General features: G+C 36.5%; 1 protein-coding gene across 7 annotated transcripts in view; it reads right to left on the bottom strand.

The window, feature by feature from the left end:
* Positions 1-429: 429 nt before the first annotated feature.
* The window catches only part of CD200R1 (CD200 receptor 1), a 65,213-nt gene continuing 38,884 nt past the window's right edge, over positions 430-26,758 (bottom strand). For 3 of the 7 annotated variants that reach the window (XM_043474837.1, XM_043474839.1, XM_043474836.1), the window contains exons 3-9: positions 18,333-18,413; positions 11,814-11,873; positions 8,340-8,657; positions 7,969-8,220; positions 2,578-2,683; positions 1,988-2,033; positions 430-1,478 (exon numbers count right to left, since the gene is read on the bottom strand). In XM_043474837.1, the coding sequence (XP_043330772.1) occupies positions 1,338-1,478; positions 1,988-2,033; positions 2,578-2,683; positions 7,969-8,220; positions 8,340-8,657; positions 11,814-11,873; positions 18,333-18,413 (1,004 nt within the window). In that variant the 3' untranslated portion in view covers positions 430-1,337. Of the gene's footprint in view, positions 1,479-1,987; positions 2,034-2,577; positions 2,684-7,968; positions 8,221-8,339; positions 8,658-11,813; positions 11,874-14,072; positions 14,236-18,332; positions 18,414-26,758 lie in introns of all 7 variants that reach the window. The other 4 variants (XM_043474841.1, XM_043474842.1, XM_043474843.1 and 1 more) reach the window with 4 other exon arrangements.

Genomic DNA, 26,758 nt, shown 5'->3' on the forward strand with positions numbered 1-26,758 from the left:
TCCTTCTCCAGGGTCATTTTTCCTGCTATGAAGTAAATAGACTTATTTTTAACAATAAAATGCATTTTTTAATAATATTAAAAATTATTAATATATACACTCCCAATATTTTATTCCACAGAAAAATGGAAAAAAGGGTCATGTCATCCTATGGCTATTCCTTTAGCATATAGATCATACTTAAAAAATATCCCAAGTCCTCAATAATGCATATTTAGCTGATTATATAGTCAATAAACATTTGCTACTTGATAAATACCTCACAATAAAATGTATACCATAAAAATACACATTTCCAATTTATCATATATTATCAGGCATGAGAGAACAATACCTCTATAGAGATATACTAATTTCAGAAGAAGCTAACGTCCTCATATATGTGTCCTCCTCTCTCCTCTTCCCATATACACAAACACACACGAAAGAAAAATATAAATTCAGTTTTATTAAATAGTGAAATTATTATAATCTATATTTGTTAACAGAAGGTTTACATTTTATGGATATTAAAATAACAGAAAAGGCACATTCAAACAGGACTAGAGGGAATGTAAATTGATAAAATTTGACATATCAGTCAATAATAAAGATGCACAAACCCTTTGACCTGGCAATTTCACTCAAGGAAATTATCTTACAAATATGTTCAAACACATACAAAGAGATGAATCCACAAGAAACATTCTATGTAGTATTGTTTATAATAGCAAAACAAACAAAACAATCTAAATGTCCACCACTAGATTTGTGTTTAATCAAATTAAATTCTGTTACATACAATGGAATTGTAGTAATCATTAAGAAGAATGAGGTAGCTCTGCTTGTTTTGTTATGAAAGATCTCCAGGATATATTATATCATTAACTTTCTATAAGTAAAGAATAAAATTATGGTATGTTCCCATTTGTATCTTGACAAGGATATGTGTATGTATATGTAAGTGAACATATAAGTGTACATATATACCATGCACATACAGATAAGGCATATGCATCTAGAAATTTTCTATATTACATAAAAACTGTCAGTAACTGTTCCTTCTGTGTAGTTATTTGAAGTAACTCAGTTTTCATCATCTACTGTACTGAACAATTTGAATATTTAGTCATGAACATACGCTTTCTTTGTAATAATGACAATTCTTCAAAGAACTAGCTCATAACAGCTAAAATTCTAAAATTTCGATTGTATAAAGATATAAATGCATATCCTCTAGAATGTCTCTGTCTTCTAGGAATCTTTGAAAAGCTAATTTCAAAATAGACCTTCCATTCCAGAACTCTAAGAATATCAAAACAGTATCTGTACTGTATCTTGATTCACTTGTCCTGGTGTTACACTCCAGGAACATATATAGTACGGAGATTCATCCCATCAGCTTCACTTTGTAATACCTGAGACGTCTTCACCCTGTTTGTAATATCATAAAGTGGATTGTTCTTCTCTGTGTAGCTGGCATAGGGTTCCATTTCATCCTAAGAAATAACCCAAGGTTAAAATCAGTTCAAAAAAACAGAAATCACTAACTACCTATGGAGAAGAATGAAGTGATACAAGATGTATTTCAGAAGAGAGTTGAAGACTTAATAAACTTTTGGTTATAAGAGATTATAGAGATGGATAGGTTTTAAACTTGATTAAGAGGGAAATAATGATGCTATTGAAAAAAGGAAGTCAAGAATTAGAGATAGTTTAATGGGAGAGGAAATAACAACTCAATTTCTCAAAGGGTACAGTCCCAATGAGGCAAATATTATATCTGTGTAGGATGCAGTTCTTGAAATAAAAATAGGGATTTGGGCTTTGTATAAATAGTACTTGGTAGATAGTTAACAAAATAAGTATACCTGACAGAATTGTAAAATTAGAATTTTTATTTTTCAACTAAAATACTAATACTGGTACAAATTACAAATTATATGGCTAGATTTTTCAGACTACATAGCTTGAAAGTTTGCAAATAATCTTTTTAATCTCATCTTACCTCTTCAACAACTGGAGCATGTTCTGTTTTTTTAAATTTACATTTTCTGTAAAAATAAAAAACAAGCTGCAGTCAAAGTCAAAACATTATTATTCAGATTGAAAATGGAAAAACAAAACAATATACTATTGGCAACTGTTCATTTTGATAGAAGCTATAATAAATCATAAGTGAACTATCAGAAATGAGTGAAGACTACTGCTTGTAGTTAATTTACCTAAATAATTCTGACTTTTGGAAAGGGAAGTAAAATTACGCAAAGAACCTTGATGTAATAGAATATATGTGGCACCACATCTTTGGTACATGACATGAATTACTATAATTCACCTCCCGAATGGAAAATAGCATGCACTGTTTCACCCAAGATCTGGCCCTAAATGGCCTAATTCACTACACTTGCATGTCTTAGTAACCTAGAAAAATCCCCCTCATCATTCAGAGTAGTCCAAGTATATTATTTTCAGGACATGTTTCCTGATGATGGGAGAATTGATATTAACATCTTAATTTTACCCATCAGCCAGTTCAATATTTCTGACTTCTTTCTAACCCAATAAAGCCAACGGATAGAAAACACCCGTCAATACCTGTAGCAACTGCTTTTCAAAAGCCAAATGGATCCCACGATGACCAAGATAATAAAAATAGGGAGAATGATATATAAAATACTTGAAAGTGATAATATATTGGTATCTGTAAATATAGACACAAAAATGTATAACTTAATATTATTCAGCACTAAAAAAAACTGAGCTACCAAGACATGAAAAGATGGAGGAAACTTAAATACATATTACTAAGTGAAAGAAGCCAATCTGAAAAGGCTACATATTCTGTGATTACAACTATATGACATTCTGGTAGAAAGCAAAAGTATGATGTCTGTCTAAAAATTAGGGGCTGTTAGAGGTTAGAGTGGAAGGAGGGATGAATAGGTGGCATATAGAGGATTTTTACCCTTTATGGATCACAGCCTTGTTATGGCAAAGGGGCTTGCATAGCTCAATGAAGCTATGAGCCATGCTATGCAGGGCCACCCAAGATAGATGGGGAATAGTTAAAAGTTCTGACAAAACATGGTCTACTAGAGGAGGAAATGGCAAACCACTCCAGTGTTCTTGCTGCAAGAACCCCAAGAACAGTGCATGGACGCATGCATGCTAAGTCTCTTCAGTTTTGTCGGACTCTTTGCAACCCTAGGGACTGTGTAGACTGCCAGACTCCTCTGTTCATGGGATTCTCCAGGCAAGAATATTGAAGTGGGTTGCCATGCCCTCCTCCAGGAAATCTTCCCAACCCAGGGATCAAACCTGCATCTTTTATGTCTCCAGTGTTATGTCTCCTGTAGCAGGTGGGTTCTTTACCACTAGCACCACCAAGGAAGCCCCCCATGAATAGTATGAGAAGGCAAAAAGATATGACACCTGAAAATGAGCTCCTCAGGTCGTAGGTGTCCAATATGCCACTGGAGAAGAATGGAGGCTCCATAGAGAATGAAGCAACTGGGTCAAAGTGAAAATGACACTCAGTTGTGTATGTGTCCGGTTGTGAAAGTAAAGTCTGATGCTGTAAAGAACAATATTGCATAGGAACCTGGAATGTTAGGTCAATGTATCAAGGTAAATTGGATGTGGTCAAGTAGGATGTGGCAAAAGTGAACATCACATCTTGGAAATCAGTAAACTAAAATGTAAGGGGATGGAAGATTTTAATTCAAATGACCTTTATATCGACAACTGTGGGCAAGAATCTCTTAGAAGAAATGGAGTAGCCCTCACAGTCAACAAAAGAGTCTGAAATAAAATACTTGAGTGCAACATCAAAAACGACGGAATGATCTTGGTTCATTTCCAAGGCAAACCACTCAACATCACAGTAATGCAACCACTGATGCTGAACAAGCTGAAGTTGAATGGTTCTACAAAGATCTATGACACCTTTTAGAACTAACACTGAAAAAAGATGTCTTTTTTCATCATAGGCAATTGGAATACAAAAATAGGAAGTCAGGAGATACCCAGAATAACAGGCAAGTTTGGCCTTGAAATACAAAGTGAAGCAGGGCAAAATCTAACAGAGTTTTGTCAAGAGAACATGCTGGTCATAGCAAACACCCATTTCCAACAACACGAGAGATGACTCTCTATATAGACATCACCACAGATGGTCAATACCAAAATTAGATTGATTTTATTCTTTGTACCTGAAGATGGAGAAGATATATACAGTCAGCAAAAACAACCTGGAGCAGACTGTGGCTCAGATCATGAGCTCCTTATTGCAAAATCCAGGTGAAAATTAAAGAAAGTAGGGAAAACCACTAGGCCATTCAGGTATGACCTAAATCGAATCCCTTATGATTATACAGTGGAGGTTGCAAATAGATTCAAGGGATTAGATCTGGCAGACAGAGTACCTGAAGAACTATGGATGGAGGTTCATAACACTGTACAGGAGGTAGTGACCAAAACTGTCCCAAAGAAAAAGAAATGCAAGAAAGCAAAGTGGTTATCTGAGGAGGCCTTACAAATAGGTAAGGAAAGAAGAGAGATGAAAGTCAAGGGAGAAAGGAAAAGATATACCCAACTGAATGCAGAGTTCCAGAGTATAGCAAGGAGAGATTTAAAAGTCCTCCTTAAGTAAACAATGCACAGAAATAGAGGAAAAGAATAGAACAGAGAAGACTAGAGATCTCTTCAAGAAAATTGGAGATATCAAGGGAGCATTTCATGCAAGGATGGGCACAATAAAGGACAGAAATGGTAAGGACCTAACAAAAGCAGAAGATATTAAGAAAAGGTGGCAAGAATACACAAAACTATACTAAAAAAAAGTCTTAATGATGTGGATACCTACAGTTGTGTGGTCATTCACCTTGAGCCAGACATCCCGGAGTGTGAAGTCAAGTTGGTCTTAGGAAGCATCACTATAAAACAAAGCTATTGAAGGTAATGGAATTTCAGCTGAGCTATTTCAGATCCTAAAAGATGCAGTTAAAGTGCTGCTCTCAACAGGTCAGCCAATTTGGAAAACTCAGCACTGAAAAAGGTCAGTTTTCATTCCAATGCCAAAGAATGGTAGTACCAAAAAATGTTAAATCTACTGTACTATTGCACTTATTTCACATGCTAGCAAGGTTATGCTCCAAATCCTTCAAGCTAGGTATCAGCAGTATGCAAACCAAGAATTCCAGGTGTACAAACTGGATTTAGAAAAGGCAGAGGAACCAAAAATCAAATTGCCAACATTTGTTAGATCATAGAGAAAGTGAGAGAATTTCAGGAAAACATCTACTTCTGCCTCCTTGACTATGCTAAAGCCTTTGACTATGTGGATCACAACAAATTGTGGAATATTCTTAAAAAGATGGACGTAATGGACCACCTTTCTTGTCTCCTGAGAAACCTCTATGCAAGTCAAGAAGCAGCAATTACAAACAGACATGGAACAATAGCATGCTTCAAAATTGGGAAAGGAGTGTGACAAGGTTGTATATTGTCACAATGCTTATTTAACTTATATGCAGAATACATCATGTTGAAATGCTGGGCTGGATGAATCACAATCTGGAATCAAGATTGCCGGGAGAAATATCAATCATTTCAGATACCCAGATGATGTCACTCTAATGGCAGAAAGTGAAGAGGAATTAAAGAGCCTGCTGATGAGGGTGAAAGAGAACAGTGAAAAAACTGGCTTGAAAATCAACATGAAAAAAATTATCATGGCATCCAAGATAAAGACCAATACAGTATACTAATGCATATATATGGGATTTAGGAAGATGGTAACGATAAACCTATGTGCAAAACAGAAAAAGAGACACAGATGTATAGAACAGACTTTGGGACTCTGTGGGAGAAGGCGAGGGTGGGATGTTCTGAGAGAATAGCATTGAAACAAGTATACTATCAAGGGTGAAACAGATCACCATCCCAGGTTGGATGCATGAGACAAGTGCTCAGGGCTGGTGCACTGGGAAGACCCAGAGGGATCGGATGGGGAGGGAGGTGGGAGGGGGGATCGGGATTGGGAATACATGTAAATCCATGGCTGATTCATATCAATGTATGACAAAACCCACTGGAAAAAATAATAATAATAATAATAAATAAATAAATAAATAAAAATAAATAAAATAAAAAAAATTAAAAAAAATATTTTCAAAAAAATATTTTATTTTGAAAAATAAAGTCAGCCACTTGATGTATTACAGTGAAAGTGAAAGTCACTCAGTCATGTCCGACTCTTTGAGACCCCATAGACTGTACAGTCCATGGAATTGTAGCCTTTCCCTTCTTCAGGGGATCTTCCCAACCCAGAGACTGAACCCAGGTCTCTCACACTGCAGGCAGATTCTTTACTAACTGAGCCACAAGGGAAACCCAAGAATATTGGAGTGGGTACCCTGTCCCTTCTCCAGTGGATCTTCCTGACCCAGGAATCAAACCAGGATCTCCTGCATTACAGGCAGATTCTTTACCAACTGAGCTATCAGGGAAGCCCTAATGTGTTAAGATAGGGCCAATGATTATAACAAATGTACCACTGTGAGATGTGGGGAGTGTAGATAGACAGGAAGACCATGTATCTGTAGGGGCAAGGATTTGGGAACTCTCTGGACTTTCCACTCAGTATTGTTGTTATCCTAAAACTGTTCTAAAAAATAAAGTCCATTTTTAAAAAAAGTTTTATATATAAATATATAAAATCAAGTCACATATGTGTATATATATATATATTATATATATATATATAATATATACATATATATAAAATTGGACTTCCCTGTGGTAAAGAATCTGCCTGCCAATGCAGGAAACACAGGTTCAATCCCCAGGTAGAGGAGGAAATGGCAACCTTCTCCACTATTCTTGCCTGGAAAATCCCATGGACAGAGGAGCCTGGCAGGCTACAGTCTGTGGGGTCACAAAGAGTAGACACAACTTAGTGATTGAATACATACACATATATATAGTTAGTGTTACTGAACAATAGATACATGCATTATTAAGGAGATAAAAAAAGAAAAGCTGTTAAGCCCAAGAAGAACAAAAATTTATTCAGAGACAAATATATGAGTTTATTTATTGATTCAGTTCTTAACAAAGCATACACATTCAAAATAATGTAAACACTGTCTAATTTAATCCAAACTTGCTATTTTACTGTATATGAAGAATGAGGGAAGAGAAGAAAGTAAAATCTTTGTCTATCATGAGAAGTGGGTTCAGTATGTCCAAATTTGCTATATTAGGGAACAGCCATATAACCATGTGATTTATATTAATAAAATTTGAGTCAATTACTATAAGAAACACTCAAACATTTGAAATACTTCCCTTGGGAGATCATGTAAGAATGGAGAGGTGGAGGTGGAGAGAGAGGTCTAACGTTTTTTTATCATAAGCTTATAGAACAATGTGAACTTTAACCTATATGAGTTATGTTGATTAAAATAATAGTTTTAATAATAAGAAATAAGAGTAGGATAGGAGCAGAGAGTAGAGAAACTAAACAGCTATGAACTGAATCATAGATGCTAGTATATGACATTTAGGAAATTTTATTGGAGGAAACTGAAAGAGAAAATTCTACCAGACTGAGGATTCACAAAGGTAATTTATGAATAACTTTATTCTTCTAATAAAATTATAATTACTTGTTTAAAATTATACTTTATCTTTCTATTAAAGCCATAAGTATTTATTTTAAAGTATATGATGCAAGTAAATTTAGCAGTACAGAAAGGACCATTAAAAGTAAAATAAAATGCATTCTATATATGACTTTTTACAACAAATTTCTTTAATATTCTTCTAGGCAAATTTCTTTGTTTTGAGGAGAAGAGGAAGATAAAATGGAGATTGGAAAGGACATTCTAGAATGAAGTTTCTCTGCAGACTCCTTTTTCCTTCTTAAGGTAACTCCTCTAAAAGATAGGGAAAATCAAACACATAACTAGAAAAATTACCTACCTCTTTCCAGCTGTATGGACAGACTCTTGTTGCCAGTCAAGTGGGAGACAGAGCAGAACACAGCAGGCACATGGTGGCCCCCCCAGCGGCATGTACTCTGGACGGTCACTGTGCCATCACCCCAGTAAAGCTCTTGCTCAGTGACACAGTCACCCTCTGGGGTCCAGGAGATCTGTGCAGCTGGTTTCCCTGCAGCTGCTTTGCACACTGCAGTTCCATTCTCAGTTTGAATCAGGGTCACCTCAGGGGGCACTGCAGAAATGTAGGGGAAATGCTTCAGTCTTAACATATGAGACATGGAATTTAGAGTGAGATTTGTTTCAGCCCAAAATCTGGTTATGTGAAACACTGCAACATATGATGTTCCTTACCTAACACTTGGAAGTGATATCCATGTTGGAAATTCCCATCAAGTGTTACTATATGACACGTGTAATTCCCATCATGAGTGATGGCCACTGGATAAATCAGAAGAGCAAGATTCTCATCAGGTCTGGAGGCCCAGATTATTCTCTCATCTGTACAGTTTTCTGTTGTGGTCCGATTCATATCACGCCTAAAGGCTCTGAAGCAGGGTGGCTTGTGTCTGAGGACTATTTCCCATGTTGCTACCAGCACATTTGTCCGCAGCACAGGAGGGCAATAGAGCACAGACTTTGTACCCACTAGTACCGATAGTGAAGTGTTAGCTGGACACATACACACAGGCACAAATACAGAGAATAATAAGAGAAAAGCTTGATAAAGAACTTCATGTGTTAAAATTTATTCACTGCATATTACTTGAAATTGTACTTTACATTACTTTGCTGGTGTCTTACTCCAGAAATCTTAAACTTACATAAGAAACTAACATTGATGAAAAGCATATAAAGTATTAAATGCATCCAATGATCCCCTGGAGAAGGACATGACAACCCACTCCAGTATTCCTATCTAGAGAATCCCATGGACAGAAAGCCTGGCAGGCTACAGTCCATATGGTCGCAAACAGTTGGACACAACTGAAGTGACTTAGCACATAGCACAAAGATTAAACAACTTCCTTCTGTGTTATGTATCAATAAGAAAATAACATGAATTATACTTGTGACAAAACTGTTTAAAGTGTTACAAAATTAATTCAGGAGATTTGATACCTATAAGACAAATAGATGAGAATGCAGAATCTAAAATAAAGACAAAGACTGTTTTCTAAATCTAATCTTTTGACCACAGAAACTATTAGATTTATCATACAACTCATGCTCCTCAGGGGAGGAAAAATGGAAGCATTAGTAATACGGTTTTTTCCTCCTAAATTCTGATGAAAGTGAAAAATCAGTAACATCAGAACTAAACACCTATCCTTAAGGGTGGCACTGCAGATAAACATAAATCTGGAAGAATATGATACTTTCATTAAAAATAGCTAAGATGGCATTCAGGTTGAACAAGCTGGAATTTCTTTTGTTTAATTTTTATTTGGAGAATCACAAAATCAGTTAAGTCAACAGATTTTGAAATAATCTGCAATTTCCTTAGTTGGGCTACCTCACAAAAATGAAAAATGATGATGCCAAGTGGTAAGAGATTCTTAGAAGTATTTTTCTAGAAAAAAAAAAAGAGTAGTACTATATATAAATACAAATCAATGCAAAAACAAGGATTATTTTCTTCTGTAAATTTTCTATTAAAAGGATTTTATTGCAAATGTGTAATGGTATCAAATATGGCCTTTCAGTGAGTTCCCCTTCCTTCCTATTCACTCACATATATACTCTCTGACTGTTTGCTGTGAACCTTGCTCACAAATTTTGTTTCCATACATTCAATTATCAGTATAAATATAGCATTGACCTATTTTTCCATATTTTAAAGTAAAAAATTAAGACTGGCAAGCACCTCTCAATATAGAAGCTCACACTTTCCCATAAACTGACATGTGTCCCTGATTGAAAGGGATTTGCTGAGAGGTGATTCTGTTACAAGTCACCTGTAACTAAGGTGAGTGTCGGTGATTTCATCAGTTTAACATGAACAGAACCAACTGTGGCACGGCAAAATTTTTTATGTGGATGAAGCTTATTTGTTTAAAACTTTGCATTTAATAATTTTCTGCTCTTCTTTTGGTATCATCAGCCTCCTCTAAGATGTACTCAAGCCTTTGCATCTCATGGCCAATATAAGATTATATTACTGGATAAAGGAAGAGATGATTTTAAAGCAGATCTAAGAGGGCAGTTAAATCCATGCTCTTTCCATCACTCTAAGTGGCATCCCCTAGGCTTGGAGACAAACAAGAATATGGCTTGTTAGAGAGCTGCTAGAGGTTGGATGTGGGAAGCATCTTTGTGCATAAGGAAATGATGCTTAAGATAAAACCAGAAAAATAAGAGACCGGTGAGAGCAAGTTGTGAATATCCTGTAGTTCTTGGGATTTTGAACTTTAGCTTATAAGCAGCATAAGACTTTAATGTTTTGTCTAATACTTATCCTCAATATCTGACTCTATTTTTAAAAGGAAAGTTCTTGCTAATCAAAAAAACACACATTTGAACAGGGGCACAGTATCCAAAGAAGTAACTCCAATGGTAGGATTCCAAACATTGCAGATATTCTATGTTCTTTCACTTTCTACCGTTCTATAAACTTCAATCACCCTTCACCTTTTGCAGGGTGATGATAGTTCTTTTGTTATTGTTGATTTTAGGCCTTTCTTCAACCTCTTTTTTCCTTTTTCATATCTGTTGTGATAATTTACCAATGACCAGGACCTCCACAACACTCTGTGGGCTTAACACCTAACAAATATATTCTCCATATGCTTCCTGTGATCACCTAGGGTGATTTTACTTCTTGCTTCACTGAGAAGACTGTAGTCTCATCTTTGCTCCCAAAACAGCAACCACAAACCATTCTTCATCTATAAATATCTTCCAGTCTCATCCAGCCTTGTGTACATAGACAAATTCTTGGCTCTGGGCATTTCATTTCTTTTCTCACTACCCTATATTAGATTAAGTCCCCATCGCCATATACTTGGATTGATGCAAAAGCCTCCTAACTTCTGTCTCTGTCTCAAAACTCTTCTCCTCCAGTCCAGACATCCAGACATCATTACACTGCATCCAGACATCATTCTACAACATAGATAAGATTCCCTCAACTCTAAAACCCTCCAGAAATCACTCACTGCCTGAAAAATAAGTTTAAATGTCTTCACATTGGCTTTGAAAGCCCTCATTGTCACATTGACTCTCTTTACAATCTTATTTATCACACACTACATTGTCCGCGTGGTGCAGAAAAACACCAAGCACAATTCCACTTGCGTGTCATTTCTCACATTGTTTTTACAGTCTAGAATGCCCTATATACAAATGCTCTTTTTCTATTAAAATACACTTCCTTTAAGACTTGATCCACACGCTACATCCTCTGTGAGCCCTTTTCTAAGCCTTGGTGCTTAGCCACTCCCTCTCTACAGTCTTGGGACAGATGATGTGAGTGCTCACCTCCTGTGTGATAGCTGTGCTCCTACCCGGGTTCCCCCATGAGACTGAACTCCCCAGGGGCTCTCTGATAGTCTTGCTCATCTTTATGTTCCTCCCAAAGCCCAGCATGGGGCCTGATAGAGAAAACCCCATAACCTTCCAGTGGAATTGAACTGCTTTAAGGGAGGATGGGTGAGGTAATTCACGTCCCTTATCCCACAGCATTCAGATCACCATATTTTTCAACTGGGCCCAAGACCAGCACGGGGGCCAGACCACCATTGACTATGTTTCTGAGGAAGCTCAACATTCCATGCTTCAGTACTGGCCTAAAAAAAAAAAAAAAAAAGGAAAGAAGAAACATACTACCTTCTGTAGGAAGTGTTACAGTGCTCTGCTTTCTGTCCATAGATGAAGTAATTGTTGAATCTAGAAAATACTCAGAGAAAAGTAGATGAAATCAATCTTAGAAATTTAGAGTCAAAACCATTATTTCTTCACCAAAACTTGTATACAACATGATAGAAAATCAATGAACCATAACTAAAATTACACAAAAAACCTTGGAAAACTGAAATTAGAGGATGGCCCATCATTATATGGAAAAACATGTTAACATTTGAAAATTACATTTATGTTATTAGTCAATGATTCCCCATTTATGCAACACCTCATTTTATATTTCAAACTATTTTGCAAAAGATAACCCTGCCTCCACCTTTCCCTACCCATAATGTATTGTTTCATCATGGACACCTCACATGAGCTGGGCTGATTTATGGTCTTTTTTTACAGATGCCACTACCTGATTAAAATTGTTTAGACCAGTGGTGGACACCTCAAACAGTTGGGCAAATCAAGTACTTTCTCAAGAATTTAAGAACCAGGACCGATAAGAATAGTCCATCCCTCTTTCTTCCCCATTTTTCCTACTGTGATGGTTAATTTTATGTCAGCCTAGCTAGTCCATAGTACCCAAATGTTTGGTCAAACATTATTCTAGATGTTTCTGTGAAGGTATTTTTTATCAGTAGACTTTGAGTAAAGTAAATTTACCTCCATAATGTGAGTGGGCCTCATCCAGTCAGTTGAAGGATTTAATAGAAAAGACTGACCTCATGGGAAAGGGAATTCTGCCAGCACATTGCCTTCAGCCTCGAACAGCACCTCTTCCCAGGGTCTCCAGAGACCCTGCAGATTTTGGGCTTGCCAAGCCTCCACAATTACGTGAGTCAATTCCTTAAAGTAAATCAATCTCTCCTCCTCTTTCTCTCTCTCTCCCCGCCTCTTTCTCTTTCTCTCTCTCTACAGGATGTATGTCCAACACACACACACACACACACACACACATCTTTTCCTGTTTTTCTTTCAAACCCTGACTAATAAACCTACTATAGGAAGAATGAAGCAGAAGCGGAAAGAGAGATGGCAGACTTCACCTAGTTCAAGTTCCCAATTCCATAGTTCCTGAGACCTACATGCTTTCCTTCCCTTGAGTTCTGTAGAGTTTCTGACCATCAAAATAGTCCTAATCAACTTCAAATTTGCTTTCTGAAAAATCTATCATAATACTATTTTGTTTAAACAACAACAATGATTTTTTAAATGCTTCTTATGACGTAAGGACCTCAAATTTCTTCCCCTTAGTTTATAAGACCACCATAAGAATTTCAATAATTTATGAGCACTCCTGCTTATAAAAATGTATTTTTGCTCCCCATTCTAATTTTCTACCCAATTCTACCACATAATAAATAGAGAAATTCAATAATATCTTAAAAATGAGCAGTGAACAGACCTCTGAAATAATTTGGCTTTTCTCAGCAACTAAGTGTTATTGAATTGAGCTGGAAAGAAGACAAAGAATGAGATTCCAACTATTAAATTTAGTCATATTGGGGTCAAATATCTATTTCAGAAACAGATAAGAAATCAGAGCTGACCTCAGAGGGATTACTGAGATCAAGTTACATCTTAGGTGTTCTAGACTCTGAAGCTCCATCGTAGCACACAATATAGCTTTGCCAAAGGACTAAAGAGTAGACATCTGAGGCTTTGGGTTCCATATGGTCTCTGTTGCAAGTATTCAATTCTGCTGTTGCAGCAAGAAAGCAGCCATATATAATAAGGGAACAAATGCCCATGGTTTTGTTCAATAAAATTTTAATCTACAAAAATATACAGTTGGCTGGATTTGCCCATGGGCCATAGTTTGCTAACTCTTGACTTAAAGTACAGTATTTTGTTTGTTCTAATTTCTTACATTGACAACATTTATAAATAAAAACAATGAACATCTACTGAATATTCTATTTTCCTTTGTTTACTTTGCCTTTTAAAAATAAATCTCCAGTGATAATTCCAAATTCTCCCTCAAATTACATAAGTTTCATATTCTATTTTTAACATGTGACAATTCCTTCCTTTCTTCCTTCCTTTCTTGCTTCCTTCCTTCCTCCCTTCTTTCCTTGCTCTCCTTACCTTTAGTGAAGTGTGGCAAGTATTGAGGACACCCAATAGGATTCTGATAAGTAAAAAAACTACAATGAACCCTGCCCATTCCCAGCTAAAAGGGAGCTGTCTGGTGGTCAGAAGATGGCAGGCATAATAGATAAAGATTACTGGAACCTATCAAGGCCTTCTCTTGGGGGCATTTTGGCTTTTGCAGCCCTGAGACTTGCTGTTTCTGGAAGTATGTGTTTCACAACCATAATATTCTCTGGTTCTGGTTAAACAGAGTTCTTCTTCAGCATCAGTTCTTCACATGTCTGGCTGTCACCAATCATTCTCCCTATTTAAAAAAAAAATTTTTTTTTGGCCACAGTGCATGGCTATCAGAATCTTATTCCCCCTACCAGGGATCAAACCCATACCCCCTGTCCGTGGAAATGAGGAGTCTTAACCACTGGACTCCCAGGGAAGTTCCATGCTCCTTATTTTAAAGGTATAGGTTGTTTGTTATCAATGGAAAGTTCAAGGAATCCAGCTTTGATTGATATCTTCTAGGAGATATTTTAAGACTTTTCTTCTTATCCTTTGGATTTCACTTCCTATGCCCCATAAAAATTGTTACTTTTGGTAACAGAGCAAATGATTTTCATGCTCTGAACTAAGCTGTTGCCATTTCAGTGAATTCTCATTTTAACCATCTTGTTTGGGAATACTGTCAGTTTGACACGTTAGTTTTTATGAGATATAACTAAATCAGTATGGGTACCAGGGGATTCTGTTGGAAGAGCTTGGTCATATATTAAGTGGTGTCTTCATAATTGACTTTAATTAAATTTCCAACTCTTTGCGACCCCATGTCCGACTCTTTACGACACCCATGGACTGTAGCCTGCCAGGCTCCTCTATCCATGGGATTCTCCAGGCAAGAGTACTGGAGTGGGTAGCCATTCCCTTCTCCAGGGGATCTTCCTGACCCAGGGATCAAACCCAGGTCTCTTGCATTGCAGGCAGATTCTTTACCATCTGTGCTATCAGGAAGCCCATTTTCTGCCAACCTTATGGCAGAAAGAAAAGAAGAACTAAACAGGCTCTTGATGAAACTGAAAGAGGAGAGTGGAAAAGTTGGCTTAAAACTCAACATTCAGAAAACTTAAGATCATGGCACCTGGTCCCATCACTTCATGGCAAATAGATGGGGAAACAACGGAAACAGTGACAGACTTTATTTTGGGGGGCTCCAAAATCAATGCAGATGGTGACTGCAGCCATGAAATTAAAAGACTCTTGCTCCTTGGAAGAAAAGTTATGACCAACCTAGACAGCATATTAAAAAGCAGAGACATCACTTTGCCAACAAAGGTCCATCTAGTCAAAGCTATGGTTTTTCCAGTAGTGATATACGGATGTGAGATTTGGACTATAAAGAAAGCTGAGTGCCAAAGAATTGATGCCTTTGAACTGTGGTGGTGGAGAAGACTCTTGAGAGTCCCTTGGACTGCAAGGAGATCCAACCAGTCCATCCTAAAGGAAATCAGTCCTGAATATTCATTGGAAGGACTGATGCTGAAGCTGAAACTCCAATCCTTTGGCACCTGATGTGAAGAACTGACTCAATTGAAAAGACCCTGATGCTGGGAAAGATTGAAGGCGGGAGGAGAAGGGGACAACAGAAGATGAGATGGTTGAATGGCATCACCAACTCAATGGACATGAGTTTGAGTAAACTCCGGGAGTTTGATAACGGACAGGGAGGCCTGGAGTGCTGCAGTCCATGGGGTTGCAAAGAGTCAGACACAACTGAGTGACTGAACTGAACTAAAAGTCTTCAAGTTTTTGAGTTTCAGTGGACTAGAGTGTAAAAGTGACTTCATGCTTAATAAAGGTATTCCAGTGAGTGGAGGCTCATGGAGAATTCTGCCTCTCAAACCACATACAAAATTCTCCTACAACTGAGCAACATTCACTGTCTAAAGAAAAATACCTTGGGAAGAAAATCAGTAAATTATATCTGCAACTCCTCATACCAGAACTAAAACCCACAAGTTGTAGTGTACTCTTAACTGTGCTAAAATTACATTTTTCAGAAAAGAAAAATATTATGCTTATTTTCAGAAGTAGTCCTCTGATTATTTTTATAATACTAGAGATGTTTTTTAAACTTAGTTAATTGCTAATATGAGTCATCCAGTTTTATTTTCTCCATTTGGTATCTAGTTCCTATAGAATGCCAATTTCACATGAAGTATCATGTCTTCATTGATAAAAGAAGGCATCTTTCTTACTCAGTCTTTCTTGAAGCTTTGTATATACCAATCATTGTTGTATAAACAACAATCATTTAAAGCTTCTGAACAATGGTTCTATGATTTCTGTCTTCAATTTCTTCATATGAAACCAAATTTTCTTTTAAGTTTAGAAAGATTATAGTTTTACATTAACATAAGAAGTCTAATTTAAACTCTTTCAGTTATGTACATATACTGTCAGTGCCCACCTTGGGATGGTATGATTTAGAATTTCTTTTTTTACTCTACAATGGTGCAAAATCGATATGCATTCAGTAGAAACTGTACTTTGAATTTTTGGATTTTGATTGCTTTCCAGGATAGCAATAATGCAGTACAATATTCTCTTGTGATGCTGGGCAGCTGCAGTAAACCACTGCCCCCAGTCAGTTCCCAGTTGTAAGCTGATATACTTAGAACTATTCTGTATTCATACAAACATTTTTTTCACTTTCAAAAGGTAAGTATTCAATAAATTACATGAGATATCCAACGTGTTAGTATAAGATAGGTTTTGTGTTAGATGATTTTGTTCAACTGTTTAAAGAAGGCTCGGCTAAGTTTTGATGTTAGGTTGTTGTTCAGTCGCTAAGTTGTGTTCGACTCTGCAGTCCCATGGACTGCAGCACACAAAGCTTCCCTGTCCTTCACTATCTCCTGGAGTTTGCTCAAACTCATGTCCATTGAGTAAGTGATGCCATCCAACTACCTCATCCTCTGTCACCACCTTTTTCTCCTGTTAGGTAGGTTAGGTGTATTTTGACTTAAGATATTTTCAACTTAGGATGAGTTTATTGAGCCATTATGCCGTCATAAATCAAGGAAGATCTATATATAGACTGAATCATATGTGGACTGTGTTTTTAAAGATATGTTTACAGTAGAAAAGTAACTTAGTTACTCTTTATATTAGTTTCCTAGAGCTGATTTAATATGCATCCTCAAACTCAATGCCGTAAAACAGATATTTATTCTCACACATTTCTGGAAGCCAGAAGTCTGATATCAAAGTGTTAGCAGGACCATATTCTTTCCAAAGCCTCTAGTAAAGAATCCTTTTTTGTTTCTTCCAGGTTTGGGTGGCTGCCAGAAATCCTTGGTGTTCCTTAGCTTGTAGATGTATTACCATCTTCACATTGTATTTTCCCTTGTGTCTTCTTCTTCTAAGCACATTTGTTATTGGATTAGGGCCCATGCTAATCCAGGATGATCTCATCTGAAAGCTTTAACTTAATTACATTTTCAAAGAAGCTTTGTCTAAATATACCCAATTTGTAGTTTCCTGGTGGACATATCTTGATGTGGAGTCACCATTTAACCCCCTAAACTCAAGCACTATTTGCACCCCTCAAATTAATAGTTTACATAGTCATTTTACTTATTTGAGTCTGCAGTTGACCTGAAATCTAATTTTTCTAGATAGTGAATAATTAAATATAATTAGAAAACATATTTATTGAGTCCAAGAATACATTTTGAAATCACTAGAATTATTTTTCCATGAAGTGCTCAATGTAAAATATGTAACAAAAATAGTATTTTAAAATATAAAGAAAGAGTTAAATGATGAGGAATAAAAATTAGGGAGACAGTAGAGCTGGGCAAAGGCATACAGAAAGTAAATTAGTAACAGCTGCTAAGGCCAATTTTTTCAAGTTTTCTAGAGTAAAATTAGTAAACCTATGATTTAAAAATTGAATGAAAAAAATTGGGGTTGTGCTACTGGTTTACTTCATGATCACAGTCTTGAAATAGGTACTAAACAAGCACGGAAGATAATTTCAGAATGAAAAATTTACCAACATTTTAAAACATAAGCAGTATTTCATCTAGACAATTCTAGACAATTCAATCTATAAATGTACTTAAGACAGTTCAAGATCTCAAAGCATAAAAATTGTACAAGCCTCAAGCACTTTTCTACAAGTGCTCAGGGCTGGTGCACTGGGAAGACCCAGAGGGATGGGATGGGGAGGGAGGTGGGAAGGGGGATCGGGATGGGGAACACATGTAAATCCACGGCTGATTCATGTCAATGTATGGCAAAAACCACTACAATATTGTAAAGTAATTAGCCTCCAACTAATAAAAATAAATAAATAAAAGACTGAATAATATTCCACTGTGGAAAAAAAAAAAAGATGAGCATTACCTGAACTGTGATTGCCATTGTCCATCTGCTGCATTGAGTTGTTTGATGTTATACGACCTTTCATTCCTGCACTTAAGCATTCTGAAAAGACACATGGGGTGAAGAGAGAAATACACATAAGCTAACTTACTTATGTGTAAGTAAATACACTAACTAACTTACTCCTGGTGAAAATTACTTTTTTTTCACATTCCTTGGGCCATTTGGGGGTTGCAGTTGCCAATAAACACATGAATTATGACAAGAAGGCAAACATCTCAGAAAAATTTATCCTGGTATGAACTTTTGATTTGATCTTCCTACCTATATGGCATACCCCTATTTTAGGCCCACAGTGCCACTCACCACCCTCCTGTCTTATATTCAAGTCAAAGTATTTCTTCTTCTAGCATAAATGCATTTAATCTATCTCCAGTTGTGAAAAAGTGTTTTACTATCTGTTACAGACACTTCTGTCTATAACACAGAATGAGAGCACAATTGCACTCATCTCACACACTAGTAAAGTGATGCTCAAAATTCTCCAAGCCAGGCTTCAGCAATACATGAACCATGAACTTCCAGATGTTCAAGCCGATTTTAGAAAAGGCAGAGGAACCAGAGATCAAATTGCCAACATCTGCTGGATCATCGAAAAAGTAAGAGTTCCAGAAAAACGTCTTTTTCTGCTTATTGACTATGCCAAAACCTTTGACTGTGTGGATCACAATAAACTGTGGAAAATTCTGAAAGAGATGGGAATACCAGACCATCTGACCTGCCTCTTGAGAAACCTGTATGCAGGTCAGGAAGCAACAGTTAGAACTGGACATGGAACAACAGACTGGTTCCAAATAGGAAAAGGAGTACGTCAAGGCTGTATATTGTCACCCTGCTTATTTAACTTATATGCAGAGTACATCATGACAAACGCTGGGCTGGAAAAGCACAAGCTGGAATCAAGATTGCCGGGAGAAACATCCAATAACCTCAGATATGCAGATGACACCACCCTTATGGCAGAAAGTGAAGAGGAACTAAAAAGCCTTTTGATGAAAGTGAAGGAGGAGAGTGAAAAAGTTGGCTTAAAGCTCAACATTCAGAAAACTAAGATCATGGCATCTGGTCCCATCACTTCATGGGAAATAGATGGGGAAACAGTGGAAACAGTGTCAGACTTTATTTTTGGGGGCTCCAAAATCACTGGAGATTTTTTGGGCTCCAAAATCAGATGGTGATTGCAGCCATGAAATTAAAAGATGCTTACTCCTTGGAAGGAAAGTTATGACCAACCTAGACAGCATGTTATAAAGCAGAGACATTACTTTGCCAACAAAGGTCCATCTAGTCAAGGCTATGGTTTTTCCAGTGGTCATGTATGGATGTGAGAGTTGGACTATAAAGAAAGCTGAGCACTGAAGAATTGATACTTTTGAACTGTGGTGTTGGAGAAGACTCTTGAGAGTCCCTTGGACTGCAAGGAGATCCAACCAGTCCATCCTAAGGAAATAAGTCCTGGGTGTTCATTAGAAGGACTGATGTTGAAGCTGAAATTCCAATACTTTGGCCACCTCATGAGAAGAGTTGATTCATTGGAAAAGACCCTAATGCTGGGAAGGATTGGGGGCAGGAGAAGAAGGGGACGACAAAGGATGAGATGGCTGGATGGCATCACCGACTCGATGGACATGGGCTTGGGCAGACTCCAGGAGTTGGTGATGGACAGGGAGGCCTGGTGTGCTGTGATTCATGGGGTCGCAAAGAGTCAGACACGACTGAGCGACTGAAGTGAACTGAACAGACATTTCAGGCACCAGTGAGAAAGGAGAATTTTAGTACTGATATGTTGATTGGATGCTGATATAGAACAACAAAGGAGTTTCCGAAATACTGTTGAAATCACATCACATAGACAATTGTCTATTAAGTTCAAATTTTACAAGACAAGCTCCAAGTGAAAATTGTTAGTAAGCATTTTTTGAGTAGCAACTCCTGGCAAAGTACTCACTAGGCATAGAAACATCATAATGAGCAATACCCTTTTCTCTCCATAAGCCTGAGGTCCAGGCAAGAAATTAACTGTACAAACAATTATAAAGTTTCAGTGTGATGATAGATGTATACATAATGTCCAGAAGTTTAAAAGAAGAGGTTTTTAACTCTAGGAGAGTAAAACTCTTAGAATTTTTACTCTAAGAGAGTAAAAGATTAGGGAGGACTTCCTACAATAGTTGATATTTGAGGTGGATCTTAGAAGATGGGTTTTTCTAGGAAACTAAAAGGAAAAAGAATATTGCACACAAAGAATGGCATTTAAAAGAAGGCATGAAGCCATTTGAGGGTTTCAAAGAACTACACATGGTTGGGTATTGTCATTATATGAGAAAAACTGTATGTATGATTAGAATTGAGGCTGGATACTGGCAGGCTCTAATTGTGGAAGGCATAAAACTCAAAGTATTCACAAGGAAATGATATACTTCCAGTGCATCTACAGTATCTGACCAACAAAGAGCAACATTTTAGGGTAAAATTCAATGCACAGTGTTTTTTGGAGAACTTTTGAATACACCACTCCTTCCCTTTTAGTTACTATTCACTTTAATAAAATTAAAATAATTTTTGAACACTTACATTAGGAACAGATTTTTGGTAATTTGCATGTTATTCATTTGAGTCTCTGCATGTTGACAAGTGGTATCATCCTCATTTTACAGACAAAGAAATTTAGACTCACAGTGATGAAGCAGATTGGCCAAAGTAACTCAGTTTGGGCTTCCCTGGTGGCTCGGATGGTAAAGAATCTGCCTGCAATGCTGGAGACCTGGGTTCAATCCCTGGATTGGGAAGATCCCCGGGAGAAGGGGACAGCTACCCACTGTCCCCTTGCCTGGAGAATTTCATGGACAGAGGAGCCTGGCGGGCAATAGTCCATGGGGTCACAAAGAGTTGGACACAACTGAGAGGCTTTCACATTCACCCCAGCTTTTAAGCTGCTCCAGTTGCCAAATTATTCTTATGCAAATAGTTCTTACCACAATGAGTAGAAGCCAAGGGTTGGTTCCTAAGAAATACACTACCCATACATGTGTGCTAAGTCGCTTCAGTCATATCCAAATCTTTGCAGTGCTATGGACTGTAGCCTGCCAGGCTCTTCTGTCCATGGGGATTCTCCAGCCAAGAATACTGGAGTGGATTGCCATACCCTCCTCCAGGGGGTCTTCCCAACTGAGTGATCGAACCTGCATCTTTTATGTCTCCTGTATTGGCAGGAGGGTTCTTTACCACTAGTCCCACCTGGGAAGCCCAAAATTAACCCAAAATGAGAGAGTTGGAGAAGCAAATCCCAGCCACGTTTCTGTAGAAACACAGAGAGACAAAGGTCTGAAAGATCACATCAACAGGTAAGTCCATAGAATCAGGATTATTATAAAGGCACATGAACACAAGCATTATGAATTCTGGATCTGAATAGAATAGTTAACCTAAGGAGGAGGATTTGAGACATTTGCCAAAATTCATGGGCCAAAATCACCACTCCCTCACTAGACTGTAAGCTCCAGGCGGGGCAGGGATTTTCATCTAGGTTGCTCATTCTTCATCCTCAGAGCTTAAAAGAGTGGTTTGCACAGCATCCTGGCAGGCAGCTGGCTCAAGCTGGGTTAAAAATTAAGGTCAACACAACCCTATAGTAGTGGACAATTTGCAGAAAAAGAAGTATACATGTCTCCTAGTCATTTAGAAAGAAGGTCAACATCATTTATGATGAAAGAAATGCAAATTAAAACAATGCAGAAATGCTATATCTCACTTATAAGATCGTCAAAACCGAAAAGTTTAACAATATACTCTATTTGCAAAACTGTAGAGAGATAGGCATGACATATATTGCTGGTGGGAATGTAAAATGTTACCATTTCAGTAATGGAAAATTTGACAATAAGTAGCAGTTACATATGCATTTTCCTTTTGACCCAGCCATATCACTTCCCAGAATCTATCCCAAAGCTATATAGGCAACAGTATGAAATACATTAATATATATAACAGAAGGCAGGTCATTACTACATTGTATTAGCAAGACTTTTAGAAATAATCCAAATCATAGGAAAATAGTTGTCTAAATTATAGAACATCCACAAAATGAAGTACCATGAAACCCTTAAAAAGAATGAGGGATATCTTTATAAGCTATTACCAGAGTGATCTCTAGGACATAATGTTACATAAAAGAAGCAGGACAGATAAAAGTGTACATAGTATCAAATTTTGTGATATGCAGCTAGCCTAAAGCAATGCTTACAGAAAAAATAATAGCTTTAAAGACTAATAACAAAATAGGAATTACCTAAAATCCACCCGAAGAAGTTAAAAACAAAAGAGAAAGATGAAAACAATCAAAGGAAGAGCAGAAATCAACAAAACAGAAAACAATAATAAATAAATAAATAAACAAGTAATAATTAACAAAATCAAAAGCTGGTTCTTCAGGAGTTCTCTGGTGGTCCAATGGTTAGAACTCAGCACTTTGACTAGAGAAGTTCAGGTTCAATTCCCAGTCAGAGAACTAATATCCTATAAGCCACAGCACAGCTGAAAAAACAACAATATGTGAAAAACTTTTACAATTCAATAACTTTTTAAATAAATTTTAAAAAAAACAACAGGCAAATGACTTAAACAGACACTTGACCAAAAAAAGAAATTCAGATTACCAATAAATACACAAAAGAGATGTTCAACATTAGTACTCATAGAGGAAATACAGATTTAAACCACAATGAGACAATGATTATGCACCTATAACCATGGCTAAAGTTAAAAAGATTGATAATATATATTGGCGAAAATGTGAAACAACTGAAACTTTCACACATTATTAGGGAGAATATAAAAAAGTATAACTGCACTAGAAAATTTATGGTATTTTTTCCAAAAGTCAAATCCATGCCACATATAACCTTACCATTCCAATCCTAAGTATTTAGCCAAGAGAAATAAAGACATGTCTACACAAAGACTTGTGCATGAATGTTCATAGAAGCTTTATTCACAGTAACCAAAAGCTAGAAACAACCCAAATGCCAGTCGACAGATAGCTAAGTTATCTGTATAATGGAATACTATTCAGCAGTGAAAAGGAACACACACAACATTGATGAATCTCAAAAATCATTCTTTTGAGTGAAATAAGGTAGATACAAAAGAGTACATACTAGATATCACACAAAAGAGTATACTAATATAAAATGCTAACTAATCTATGGGGACAAATGGCAAATCATTCGTTGTCCACAGATCGGAATGAAGACAAGGAAGGACTACTAGTATACATGGAGGAATATTTTGGGATGGAAATGTTTTATATCTTGTTTGTGATGGTAATTACAGAAATATCTGACTTCAAAACCTCATCAAATTGTAACTTTTAAATGTACCCAGTTAATTGTATATAAATTATCCCTCAGTTTAATTAAAAACAATGTCAGAAACATCAGGTTTTAACACACGTAATATTAGAACATGCATCCACACAAACAAACATAAAAGGAAATATGAAAACCCCTTTGCACTGGAAATAATGTTTAAAAAATAAAACCTTTTCCATCTAAGTCAAAATCATCAGTAGAAGTGAGATTGTTTTATGATTTGACTATTAATGAAACCTCTTAGTCACTTTGAGCACTCGCTTTGAGTTTCCTTTCCCAAATCATCATTGTCATTTGCCTGAGCAAGTATATACCACCCACACAGTAGACACTGTATAGGCATGACTGTGCAAACCCACACTCCAAAGACTTCCTCCAGTGAGTGAAAAAGACTCAGAAATAGCACATGGTTTTCTTGTGTGATTTAACAGTTTTTAGCTATGTAAAATCCTGTGCTTTGCTGGGCTGTACTGACTAAAAAAGTTAGAAATAGGCATTTCTGATATTTCACAATTCCCAGTAAAATCCCAGATTCAGTAACTGTTTATTAACCAAGGTAGAACATATATTATGCCATAATTAGTTGATATAGTGGCTTAGATTATTATTTCTAATATATGCTGATGGGAAACAAAAAATTAAAGATTTTCTGCTCTTTCATTAATTTGCAAGGTTTTGGGAGCATACAAACAAGAAGTAAGGAGGCTGAACAGATGAATTTAAGCTGAAAGAATCCTAAAATTGAAGCAAAACTGTAGTCTAAAATATTTGGCTATGCTCTAATAAAATGACCATATAGCTATACAGGAGAATAATGTAGAAGAACTTTACTTTTACATTTCTTTTGATATTTCTTTCCAGAACTTGGGACGTCTATGCTAGTACTGACCTAATTAAAAGTCATTTTTATGGTTTATTGTGATATTTACATCTTTACTTGACATCTTTGTTGATATTTAACATTTAATGAACTTACTATCAATACTTTTTTTTAAAGGAACATAGAATACATTAAAATATATTCAATATATTTCAATGCACTTAAATCTGTGCAAATATTCTGATAATTTACACAAGGAGGACCAAACAATAGAATTATTGCATTTTCCAGTCGGTGTTTCAAGCTTCTGATTTCAAAACTCTGCAAATTATCATAGCAAATACAGAACTGGATCATTTTGAATAAAGCAATGGTGGGAAAATATGAGAGATATGAGTTTTATTTCACTCTGCTTCTTTCCCAAATTACTTAAAATAATTAAATTTATATACTCTAGTTCTCCCCTCTGCAAAATGCAGACTGTCACTCTTAATAAGTAAGGAATAACTAGTGAAAGGTGTCTGAAGAGCATTACAAACTGAGGTTTTAAAGCCAGTAAAAAGGAAACTACATTTCTCCTAAAGATTCAAGCTTCATTTTAAATAAATGCAACTCTGAGACTGAGATCTTAATCACACAGACCCGGAAATTAAAATCACACTGCCAGAACAACCTTATTTAGCTATACTGAGCACATAACTTTTTCTAATCATCAGTATGGTAAAGTCAATACAGTACAAAAAGCTTTATCATAACTCTCTGGCTTCAGAAAGCTTAAAATATCAACCTTAACATTTTAGTTAGTATGTTTGTACTGTGTTTTACAAAACTGCACATTGTGGATGTAGGTTAGACACACAAGTATTATTTCTCAACAGTTTTTAGAGTTATGAATGGATTCAAACAAGAAGAGACCTTGAATTGTCTCCCTTTTTTAGAGGTTCTGAAAATGAGATGAATTGTCAGCCAAATAGTCTACTTATATTTCTTCCTCTAATGCAATAATTTTCACATTGGAAACTAGTGGAAATCCATGATAGTGAGCCAGAAAATCCATAAACTTTGGGGGAAGTTTTACAATAATGTACAATTTTATTTCTGATATATAATTAAAAAGTACTACCACCCTGTAGGAATCATTGAAAGCATAGCCAATTTTCCCCCCGGATTTTGTTATTTGCTAAATAGCAAACAGTAACGGTCAGAATGGCTTCCCAAGTGGCTCAACGGTTAAGAGTCCGCCTGTAGTGCAGGAGACACAAGAGATGTGGGTTTCATCTCTGGGTTGGGAAGGTCTCTTGGAGTAGGAAATCGCAACCCACTCCAGTATTCTTGCCTGGAGAATTCCATAGACCCTGGGAGGCTACATGGAGTCACAAAAGAGTCAGACATGACTTAGAGACTAAACAAAAACAACTGTTGGAATAACAGACTCATGTGATTTTTTTTCTCTACTAAAGCTACCTGAAAAGTAATGCAGTAATTTTATGAGAAATATTGGAAGTAAAGGAAACGAGCTTTTTTTTTTCTGCCTCCTAAGATGATGATCAGTCTTTCACTAGTAGTTTTCACTGAGATGGTATCTGAGTGACCACCTATCACACACATTAGAACTTTCTAACTGGTGGAGGGAAGCTGGAAGCTGCATTAATAATATTATTTATTCAGTTACCATAACTAGGTCTTAATAAATACCTGTATCATGGAGCTCTCAATCTAATAGGAATAATACACAGTAACCAAATAATAAAACAATTATATGAAACTGTAATAGCAATAAGTGAAAAGTATATAAAATGTACCTTGAGCAACTTATCCTAGTACTGAAGTGATAGGCAGCCTCTAAGATGGTCCCTACTTTCCTGGTAATTGTGTCTTTATAAAATCCCCTCCTCTTGCATGTGGGCTGGATTTAGTAACTCACTTCTAACAAATACGATACAGCAGAAATGAATAGAATATCACAGCCAAGATTAAGTTATAGAAAGACTATGGCTTCTACCCTCATGATTTCTCTCTCACTCACTCTTGGGTCACTGTGAGAGAATAAATATTTGTCTGTGGGTAGTTTATTATGCAACAAGAGGTAATTGATACAAGACCCAATGAACAAGAAGCTGATATTAAGAAAAAGAATGAGAAACAGAACAGTCCAAATAGAAGTACTTTTATATGCAGAGAATGTGTATCTGGAGGGA

Source organism: Cervus canadensis, chromosome 7 (assembly GCF_019320065.1).
Source record: "Cervus canadensis isolate Bull #8, Minnesota chromosome 7, ASM1932006v1, whole genome shotgun sequence".
In the NCBI taxonomy this organism is placed as follows: domain Eukaryota; kingdom Metazoa; phylum Chordata; class Mammalia; order Artiodactyla; family Cervidae; genus Cervus; species Cervus canadensis.